Raw genomic sequence first — 11104 nt, 5'->3', positions numbered from 1 at the left:
CTGTCCCCATCCCTGTCCCCGGGGCCGGGATGCCGGCGGCGGCCGCAGAGCCCGGGCCCGGTTCCGCCGCCCGGCCGGCAGCGCTTCCGCCCGGAAGGCGCGGGGCGGAGCCGGCGCTGCCCGCACCGCCATGGCCGCGCGGCTGCTCCTGCGGGCGGCGCGGCCGCTCCTGGCCGGGGCCGGCCGGGCCACCGGGCTCGACACCGGGCTCCGCACCGCGCTCAGCACCGCGCCGCCCCCCGAGAAGAAGCGGTGGCTCCGGGCGTACCTGGAGCTGCAGCGGCTGCAGGCGCCTCCGCAGCGGCGGTGAGCGGCAGGAAGGGCGGGAGGGGCTCGTAGAAAGGGTGCGACGGGTCCCAGAAAGGGGGAAATCAGAACGGTTAGGCCCCGTGTGGTCGTGCTTTGGTGCAGAGGGGGTTGAGCTCCGCAGGTTGGCATAGCCCGGGTTGAGTGGGGCAGGCAGACGGGGATGCGGAACCGACACCGTCTGACCCCCGGAATTTAAATGCTGGGTTTGGTATTCAAGCTGTTTCATTTCTCGCGCCCTTTCGAAAGGCGCGGGGCAGGTAGCGCGCTCTGTTCCTGAGCTGGTTCCCTTTCGCGCCCGCAGGTCCGAGCAGCCCAACTGGGATTACCACGCGGAGATCCAGGCCTTCAGCCACCGTGTGCAGGAAAACTTCTCCCTGGACCTTCTAAAGACTGCGTTTGTTAACCCCTGCTACATCGAAAGCGAGGAGGCGAGGCGCCGGCAGCTGGGGCTGGACAAGGACGCGGTCGCCCTTCAGCTCCAGGACAACACGGCTCTGGCGGAGCGAGGGCTGCGCTTCGCCCGCGCTTACCTGGCGCAGTGCTTTGAAGGCGCCTACCCAGAGTTACCTGCAAAGGGCGTAGAAGCACTGGTCAGTTTTCTTACCAGTCAGGAACTTGTCTCTTATGTGGCTCAAAACCTGTCCATACAGGACCTGACGCTTTGCAGGGATTTTCCTGCCCCACCAGACGTGCTGCAGAGGACGTTCCTCGCCGTGATAGGAGCCCTGCTGGAAAGCAGCGGGCCCGAGAGAGCCGGCATCTTTGTCAGGGTAGGTTCATTAAATGATGGTTTGTCCCTGGATGGGGAGAGATCCAGGGACAATACCTGTAACAGGACAGTTTAACATTGAGATCTGTCAGTGATGGTGGGGTCAGGTGGGGTTTTGGTGGGATTTTTTTCATTAAGAATGCTGATCAAGTACATAAAATCATACACTTCGGTTTGTGATGGTGATATTAATATTTGCTGAAAGTTGCTAAGGGAAAGCATTGTGTTCCATGCACTATACCGTCAGATTAATGAAATTATTCCATCTGAGATTTCATATATCTACAATTTTAAAAAACTTCATTTTATATAAACAGGGATGAGTTCAGAGGTTTTGCATGTAGGAGTGCAAACCCCTGAAGATTGGAATTCAGTGTGACAAAGTGGTTTTAGCAGCTGTTGTTGTTTCAGTCATCCTTTTTACTTACTTTTCGTTTTGCAATGGAGAAGTGTTTGTTAAAATGTTCTTCCTGATACAAGACCATTGAGAGGTGTCTGTAAGAGCAGAGAGCTGTTTACAGAAAGAAGAGTGATCCAAACAGGTGAACAGCCCGTGGGTTTGCACATTCCCTTGCATTGTCACAGCTCCTCTGCTGTCACAGTTCAGGCTGGAGCTGTCCCTTCTCTGGGTCTGGGGCTGACTGCCTCGGGCACAAATCTGTCAGTGGCTAAACCACAGCCAGAGACTCTGAGCACTGGGATGGGGCACTGAGGCAGCTTTATCATTCATTTCAGCAATTCATCTTCAGTTATTTTCTCTTCATATTGTATTTTCATTAGGAACATCACAATTTCAAGGCATTAACTGTAACTTCTAAATATTCTTGTTTAGGACTTTTTTATTCCCCAGCTGATTGGAAAAGACCTGTTTGAGATCTGGAAAGTTGTAAATCCTATGGGCTTACTGCTGGAAGAACTGACAAAGAAGAATATCTCTGCTCCAGAACCAAGAATTACCAGGCAGCTGGGAGTCAACACAGTTCTGCCAGTCTACTTTGTTGGATTGTACTGGTTAGTGCAATATTGATTTGAAGTTAAATGGGTTTAATTGGAGGAGTGGGAAGGAGGGAAGATGGTCTTTTACTTTTCTACTCGTGCTTTTTGGTCAAGTTGTTCCAGAAAAGAAACCTGATAGTAACTTCCATATAAAATGAGCCATTTAAGCATTGGCCATAGCTTACTGTGGTGATACATAAATGGTCTCTGACTCAGGACTCCAAAGGCTAAATGGGGTGCACCAAAGAGCCTGGGTGTGTTGTGAGTGACCTGACACAGGAACTTTGGGAACAGCATAACTGCATGGCTTTGGATGGACCACAGCTGTATTCAGGGCTTAGGCAAGCATAAAGAGACATCAAAGGAGGTGGGATGAGAGAGACTCATTTTAAGTTCCAGAGAAGCTTTGAAGTTTTAAAATCAGCAGCACTGTAAAGTGTGCCATAGCAGTGTCTGTGTCCAGGCACAACTTGGGAAGTGCCAGTTGTCCCTGGTGCATCTGTGTCTGGTGTGGTCAGTGCTTGTCTCAGTCCCGTGCCCAGGAGTGGCATCATTGCTGTGGGGCAGGGCAGCATCCACATCACTGCTGCTTTCCTCAAGGAGCTGCAGATGAACACATGGGAAAGCTGTCTTAGCTTGCTCTGCTTTACCCTGCTTTGGACTCTGTACCTTCTGAGATGTAGCTTGTAAAAAAGAAAAGAATTTTGATTGTTTTTCTTCTGGAATCCCCGGTATCCCTTCATGAACTGCTCCTATTTAGTGCCCATAGGTGTTTGTTAAACAGACACGAGCACATAATTCATAACAGAGAGCTTTTCTGTCAGTCCTTTTGAAGCAGTTTGAAATGCTTCCTTACCAGGGAGGAGAAAAGACAAAAGCACTTCAGTTCCTGTTTAAGCTAACCAGAGTAACAAATTTGTGTATTTTTATAAGGGCTAACAAATTGAACGCTGTAAAGGATCAGTGCTGTGTTAGGAACCTAAATGAACAGAGTGATGTTCTTCCAGGAAATGGACACATTTCTGATCTGAGTTTCCATTACTGAGTATACAGTTACTTACCTTTGCAGGAAAGATCAACAGAAATGCTTCTATTGTGTGTATAAAGAAATCAGTGTTCACAGACATTGGAGAAAAACCATCTGTTTTATTCACAGAGCAGTACACATCAGTGCTTGGGGTTTCATGCTGGAAATGGTTGTAACTTTGGTTTTTTTCCCCAAGTGATAAGAAGATTTTAGCTGAAGGCCCTGGTGAAACACTGCTGGCTGCAGAGGAGGAGGCTGCACGTGTGGCACTTCGGAAGCTCTATGGATACACAGAGAACAGGAGACCTTGGGATTACTCGAAACCCAAAGAAGGATTGGCAGCTGAAAAGGCAATCAGCAGTAACTAGATGCTAAAAGACATTTCTGGTGTATCTATCTTAAAAATCAATGGCTTCCATGCTCAACATAGGTGTATTTGGAAAAGCAAAATAGTTTGTTTTTCTGGTGTTCAGTGCTTGAAGCTTCTGAATCATATATGGTGTTAAATAAAGTCTTTTCCTTTTGCACAATGTTTAATGTTTGATCATTTTCCTAAATATAACAGAAGTGCCCTTAATCTGAATTTTTGCCTTTTGGCTGAGAAGTTTTTCTGTACATCACAGGAGACCATTCTTAGTGATGTTTAATAACGTGTGACAGTCTCACTGTAAGAAACAGCTTCCTTGGAGATTGTTTGGAGAGGATTGTTAATAAGCTGAGTTGAATTAACATATGTAACATCAGTCTTTGGATTGCATCTGAATTGATATGTCCTTCACCTTGTGAAAACATCAGGTGTGATGATGATCCTGACACTGTTGGGGATTCAAACTTCAGAGGTCTCACTGCTTTCATCCAGATTTTATTTGCTACGCACATTGGTTTTCATTGTTGGAGTGCACTCTGAAAGATTTTTAAAATTTGTAAAAATACCTGTATTGCAAAATGAGAAATAAGTGAAAATAAGGATCATGAGGGCCCGACCCTAAAGAAATTGGAGAATATGATTTCGTAATAGGTGTAAGATAAGCTTTTTTTTCCTCTTTTCTCTCTTGGGTACTTTCCCTGTTTAGTCCATGTACTTTCATTTAATCTGTCCCATGACTGAAGTATTGGACGTGCTTGTTTTGTTTGCAGCATCTGTAGCTGTTTTAGTAGCTGTTTTCCATTCCAAATGAGTAGAAAGACACTTAATGGATAACTCGGGTACCTGCATGATATTTCTGTTAAATGTCATAGAAACTCAGCATATCTACCAGAGGGCAACAGATGTGTGAGAACTGTGGCTCTTTTGAAATATTTTTTTTAAAAAATGAGTGAGAGTCTATTCCAAACTTGTCTGAGCCCTGCAAGGAGGAAGCTGGATGTAGGACAGTTATTCAGGAAGTGTTTCCTGCTTTATCCCATTGTGAGCACTGATTGTAAAGGAAGATACCAGGTAAATGAATGTGCCTTCACTAATAGGAGGGGGAGAATCAGGCTGGTGGCCATTCTTCCCAGTTTGATTGTGCTGACATTGCAACACATCCTTTGCCTTTGGCCCACAAGATGGATTTAGGGAAGGACACTTGGTAAGCAAAGGTCCTGGCTGCAGCTGCTGGGCAGGTCTGTGCTGTGACAGTGAGTGCTGGCTCTGTCAACCCAGTGGAAACAGATTTATTGGTGTTCTCAGGCAGGAGGAGCCTGTGTCACCCTGAGTGTCTCCAGCATCTCACCCAGTGCCCAATGCTGATGTGGCTGGGGAGCAGTGAGCCCTTCCTGTTGCCTCTGGCTGAGAGAGCTCACCAGTGAGAGCTGGAATACAAAAAGGAGGGCAGGAAGATCAGCCCAGCATAAAACAGACATAAAATTGCTTGTATTAAATGAAAAATTCCAGCTAGGCAATCTATTACCTCTTACATAAGCAAAGCCAATAAGGTCACTGTATTCCAGGGGAATAAAAGCAAAATGTGAAAAGATGATAAAATTACACGTGCTAATTTTAGTTTCCAGATGAGGTTATTGCTCTTTACCTATTTTAAAAGGACAATAGTGAAGGTGGGTTTTTTACAGGCGAAGTTACCTACTGCTGTTATATACATATTTTGAGGTGGAGAAGCAAATTTCAGTTTACATTTAAAAACAATTAAGATCTGCTTCCTTTGTCTTTATAGTTTGGAATGTGGGCATAAGTCATAGGAGAAGTGGATTACTGAATTTTGTGCTGGTAAAACCCTGAACAAAAAAAAAAATGTCCAGGAATAACTATGGTGTTAATTGTTGCTGTGATTTAAAGGCAGGAGATGAAAACACAATAATTTCACAGTTATCTCTGTGTTAATTCAGAATTTGAAATTGCTGGTGAAAAGTCAAAGTTTCTACTGATTTATGACATTTATTTTTTATTTCTTATAACAATCTCTTGGGTTTTATGATAAATCAAAAATGTAAATGAGGTACTCTGCTGTTATGCTGCTATACAAAGCCATGAAGAATTCAAAACATCAAAAGATGTGTTGTTTTTTGCAGGGCAGAGGGAGGGGATGATGCAGTACAGGAACATAAGAGCCCTACTTTTCCTTGTCCTTAACTTTACTGAGTGCTGTGGTAACTTTAAAGAGGCTCTGAACTATTTGGGTTCTCTTACATCACTGCTTTGAAGTTTAATATTGAGAGATGCATTTAATGTTGAGAAGCAAACACTACTCAACAAGGACAGATGGGTTTTATCTTTCCAAATCAATTCCCCAGATGTAATGACACTAGTTTTGTATTTTTCCCATTTCAGCTTGCCTAAGAAACTAAAGATGCAGTGCTCACCAGTTGGTCAGTAAATAGCCCCTATCAGAGTTTGAGGCTGCAGAGTGGAAACAGCTGCTCCTTGTGACAGAATCAGAGCATTATTGAAGGCTCTTGGTGATTCCTAAATCACAGGCACACTGCAATGCAGCTCTTTGTGGTGCACATAAAAACTGGGCTGCTCTTCTTTGGGAAAAGGGTAGCTCTAGGGAGAAGGTAAACATCATCATCCCTTTCTATTTCTGTGCAATAAGTGTAATGTTTCTGCCAGTCTGTGGCAGCTGTGCTGGGGAGTGTGCTCTAGAACTTACAGGTTTATATCAAACATTTTAATTTTGGATACCTTGAATCTTTTACTACTGTTGCTCCATCTGGGGACAATTACAGAACCTCACTTTTCTAGTTTGGAAATTAAAATTTATTCTTTACCTCTGCAACTGCTCATTGCCAGTTGTGCTTGCTTATTCTTATACCAATGTTCTTTGTCAAAAGAAATCTTGAGTTTATTGATGTTGGAGGCATTTTGCATTTAATTCCAATGAGATTAAAATTTCATTGAGCTTTGAACGTGCTTGAGAACTCCCCTTTAAGGGGCATATCAGTAGCTGGGCAGCCCTGTGTTTTCCCTTAATTAGTTTGGGATGCTTATATAAATCAGAGCAACATTTGTTTTTCTAACTTTAGTAACATTTTTAGATTAGTTGTTACCTGACCTTTTTAGTTTCTACTCTTTGTCCTGAAGGCACCATTTTGGTTTAAAGCACCTAATTTTGTTACTTTATATAGGAAACCAAAATTAAAACCATCATAAGGTGGGTGTTTCTATTAAAAATGTTTTTTTCAATAGTAATTTAAATTACCTGGCGATTGTTTATGTAGCATTTCTGAATACTAAAATATGCAACTTGCAAAAAAAAGTTCTGAAACAATGTTTTGATATCTGCCTTCAAAGAAATTTAATACTGTTTAATGCAAGTTGTTTCAGTATTCAGTGGTGAGCTGTGGTCCTTTGCTCCTGGCAAGACGTTCCAGTTTCATGATTCCCACGTATTTAGCTAAATACTGAATCAAATCTTAAGTTTGTCAATGCCAGTGTACATGAGGCTTTTTGTAGGCTGTACCATGAACTTGGGTAGGGAGGAAAAGTGTCCCTGGCAAATTTTCAACCTTAGAGAATGGAAAAATTAAATGCTTGTGACTGGTACAGGAGATCAGTTTCTGAGGTTATGAAGTTTGGAAGTCTTAAAATGTTCTGCTCTGGCTTATTTGACCATTCCTAGAGAATGATGCTACATTGCAGGTGAGGACAGACCCACTGCCATGTTGAGGCAGCAAATGTGGGAGCACATCCAGATTTGGGATGAATATCTCTGAGGTAATGCAGGTGATATTGCCAGGTCGAACAATGAAGCCAAGTGGAATGAAAAAATCTGTGTTCTTTCCTCAAGGCTGAAGGAAACATGGGTGGAGCACCACTGCCTATATTAGACCTAAACCTATGAGAGAAAATTCAGAGTAATTGGAATTCAAAGCTAGCATTCTGGAACCTGTTTTCCACAGAGGCAGTTCTGCAAAATTAAGAAAATACTGTTGAAGCTGAGGACGTGTCACAGCGTTAGTGTCATAGGAGGATTAACCAGGGGAAGCATTCCCACCACCAGAGGGCAAGGATTTGTCTAAAAGTTCTGGTGGTTAAATAAAGGAATCCAGTTACTTTAGTCATTATTTCAGTAGCTCTAGGAGGTACAGCTTTATCCTCTAAGTTACTGGCAAAAATACCAGTGTTTAGGATGACAACAGAACCAAACCATTTGTGAAAATCAGTCCAACATTAGAGAATGTTTAAGAAAGAAAAGAGTTCAGAGAGAAAATGTCCTCATTACTTGAGCTAGTTGAATGTTAATGGAAATTATTCTCTTTCATTTCAAATGATGGGAACAGGAAATGTTTATAATTTTTTTTTATAGTCTATTGGGAAAAACACAGTTGCCTAATCTAAAAGCATGTCTGAAGGTTTCCTATTCCATTATCAGACCTTCTGATCCAACAGTGAATGTGGCAATGAGCTTGGGACAGCTACTTTTATAATTTGATAAGGTTTTCATTAATCATGGGTTTAGATTTGAATGATTCTGGTCATTTTCTGTTTATAATATCAGTGCACAGTTCAGTTTTCTTACATGTTTCTTTTGCAATTAAAGAATATGTTAAATATTTAATTTCCATCTCATGTGATGCTACTTCAGCATGTTTTCAGTCAGGCAGCAACCTGTGACCATCAGGCAGTGAGACAATTGTAGAAGGAAAAAAAGCATGACATTCATTTTGACACTTACCAGATTCCCCCATGGCAATTCCTTATTGCTTCTACTGCCGCTCTGATTACTTTAGAAGGAACTCAGATACCCACACCCACCCAGTTTCACTTCAAGACCCACAGCATTGCACTTTTCTTTCCCAGCTGCTGGGAAGGTGCTCTGACAGTGTCCTGTGACTGCAAGCATGATGTCCAAGTGAGGTTTGTGAAGATTTCCTTGATTTAGGCTCTGTGCTGTGTGACCAGCAGGCAGACTGCTGAAGTTTATGGAAAGTTAGACCAGTAGCAAACTCTTGATTATTCCCAGGTTTTAGAATTAGGTCATTTATTTCATAGTTTATTTCTTTGAAAGTTTCTTTTCAAACCAATTAGTTCCTAATTGATTATTTCAGCTGCCCCCGGCAAACTCAACTGTAAGGTCAAGTGTTTAGGAGATGATCATGGATCAGGTTGAATTTAGTTGATCTCATATATAAAAATAGGCTATTAAAATTATTTTGAACATTTTTAATTCTTGATTGGAGTATTATACTCATCATTTACTAGTAGCCAAAAACATCAGAGATTAAATGGTAACAATAAAAATAAAAAAGTTTCATAAAATTTGGAATAAGCTTCAAAATGTTCCTTTAGAGAAAAATTCCCCCTGTTGCAGAAAGGATTTCTTGCTAATGACAGTACACACTGCTGAGTTATCTGAGTTTCACTAGCTAATATTTGAAACCTGCAAGGAATAATTTTATGCCTAAAGATATTTTAGGCAGTTCTGAAGCATAACAATACATCATTTAACATGAAGATGTTATTCCAAAGAGCTGTGACAAATGGTTATTTGGATTTCATTCCACAAGGGGATGACACTGGCTGTCTAGAGGACTGAGGGCAATTGTGGGCATTGCCTGGCAATGCTGAGAGGCTGCAGCAAAGAAACAAAACACAGAGTGCTTCAGAGCAAGGCTGAGACTGCAGAGAGTACTCTGAACATTCACTGACTGTTTATAATGAGAAAATATAGAAGGAGCTAAACCTTTAGGCAGGTGGGTTTGGATAGTGATCTCTGCCCAGGAGAGTGAAATGCGTTTACCCTGGCAAATGCCTAGGTCAGCACTTTTGGAAACTACCACTTTTTGGAAACTTTTCAGTAATTACTATGAAACCTTTCTCTGTTAATTGTTCCTTTGCTTAAATTGGTTTAGTTTTGAGTGTTTACACTTCTAATCAGCAAAGCTGTAGTGTGCAGCAATGCACAAAGCTCCTCCATCTCCTCTATCTCCTGGCTGCATGTGTCCCCATGGCAGCTGGGCAGATATCTGTGGGCACAGAGGGACTTGCAGGGGGGACAAGGACCTGAAGGTTTCAGAGAAGTATTTATAAACTGGCTATGAATACATCAAAGTGAAACAATTGGACAGCTGGACCTTCATTAGTAAAGCACTGGGGTCTGAAACAACCACATTCAAAGAGGAGCAGGATGTAAAACCTCTGTGTATTCATAAAGTAGATCTTAAAAATTTAGGGAAGTCAGGGTAAACTGAGAAGAAAGACTAAAACAGTTATGCTAACAGGGTTACAAACTCTAACATTTACAAGAGAATATTAAAATCCCTACTTTGTAAGAAACACTATGCTTCTCTAACAGCTTCTGTAATCATTTTTGTTTCTGTATTTGTGATGATTTATTAATGGTCAGGTTCCTTCTCCCCACCAATTTTCCTCATCCATGGTAGCCTAGAGGACTTTGCTGGTGGATTTTTTTTTTTTTTTTTTTCATTTGTATAAAATCTCTTGGGCATCAGGGGTGTATTTCTCAAATTCTTCTGTTTATGTCAGTTAGGTACTGCTATTTCTTCTGCTGTTATCACAAAGTTTTCATTCACTGTGCTGTTTCAGAGTATTTATTCTCTTCCTTGTCCACAAACCAAACTAAGGTTTTGTTCTATTCAAGCTGTCATAATGTTCTGAACACTTATTCTTTTCCCATTTCCAAAACACAGTACATGGAATGTTACTATGCACAATATGCCATTGATTATTCATTTGTTTCTGGTGGTTGTTTAGTTGTTGGGGTTTTGTTGTGTTGTTTTTTGATTTTTAAAAATTTATTTAAACACATAACTAATAAATATTAAATATTCCTGTCATGTAATGAAAAACGCTTCTTTTTCATGTCATGACATTTTGCTTAAGTCACATGAAGATAAGCACTTCTCTTTTTTATTCCCTGGTTTAAAAAGAATTTTTCTAACTGACAAATGCTTCCAAAATCAACCTTCTCAGCTGAAATTCTCACACATTGTTTCCAAGAGACATGTCTGTCATTGCCACTTCACCAGAGAAGGCATTCTTGAAGGAAAGCTTAACTTTTTTACAGCTGTTTGTAACTACAAGTGTGGATTGCAGTGTTAAACACAGTTCAAGGCAAGACACTGCAGGTGCTCTTGCTGTACAGGAGAAGGTACAAGAGGCCTGAGCATCAGGGGATTATTTTCTCTCGTTAATCCAGTTATTCTAAACAACAATTTGAAGGTTTGTTTTTGTACTTCTGAAGAAAATGACATGGAGGAAAGTGCTAAACCATTTCTAGGTTTAGTATTATTTTTCCCATGTATGGATTGAGATTGGGCTTCTCCTGCAGAAAACCTTCCTAAGAGTGTTTGCAGCTACCAAGGATTATCCATATCCTCCATATCCACTCACTGCATGAGACTGTTCTACATTCTCTGTGGCATCTTTTTACCTGTTGTGCATCTTGTTAGTGCTTTTACTTTTATCTGGTTTTGCTACCAGTCCTAAAGCCCTTCTCTCTGCAATTCGAATGAGACAAATTCTCAAAGATTAATGGGAAACAATCTTGGTGACAGCATCTCAGATTTTAAAATTACAGTAGTGAGAAACACTACACTAAAAT

The 11104-nt window shown here is 41.6% G+C and overlaps 1 protein-coding gene across 1 annotated transcript; it reads left to right on the top strand.

The window, feature by feature from the left end:
- Window positions 1-88: 88 nt before the first annotated feature.
- On the top strand, window positions 89-3631 carry MRPL44 (mitochondrial ribosomal protein L44). The gene is made up of 4 exons (XM_079315628.1): window positions 89-306; window positions 611-1079; window positions 1911-2089; window positions 3298-3631. The coding sequence occupies exons 1-4, from the start codon at window positions 131-133 to the stop codon at window positions 3467-3469; spliced, it is 996 nt and encodes a 331-aa protein (XP_079171754.1). The 5' UTR covers window positions 89-130; the 3' UTR covers window positions 3470-3631.
- The last annotated feature ends 7473 nt before the right edge of the window (window positions 3632-11104 follow it).

Source organism: Erithacus rubecula (genome assembly GCF_903797595.1).
Source record: "Erithacus rubecula genome assembly, chromosome: 11".
Classification (NCBI taxonomy): domain Eukaryota; kingdom Metazoa; phylum Chordata; class Aves; order Passeriformes; family Muscicapidae; genus Erithacus; species Erithacus rubecula.
The sequence above is the reverse complement of the archived record's forward strand: the minus strand, read 5'-3'. Positions and strand labels throughout refer to the sequence as shown.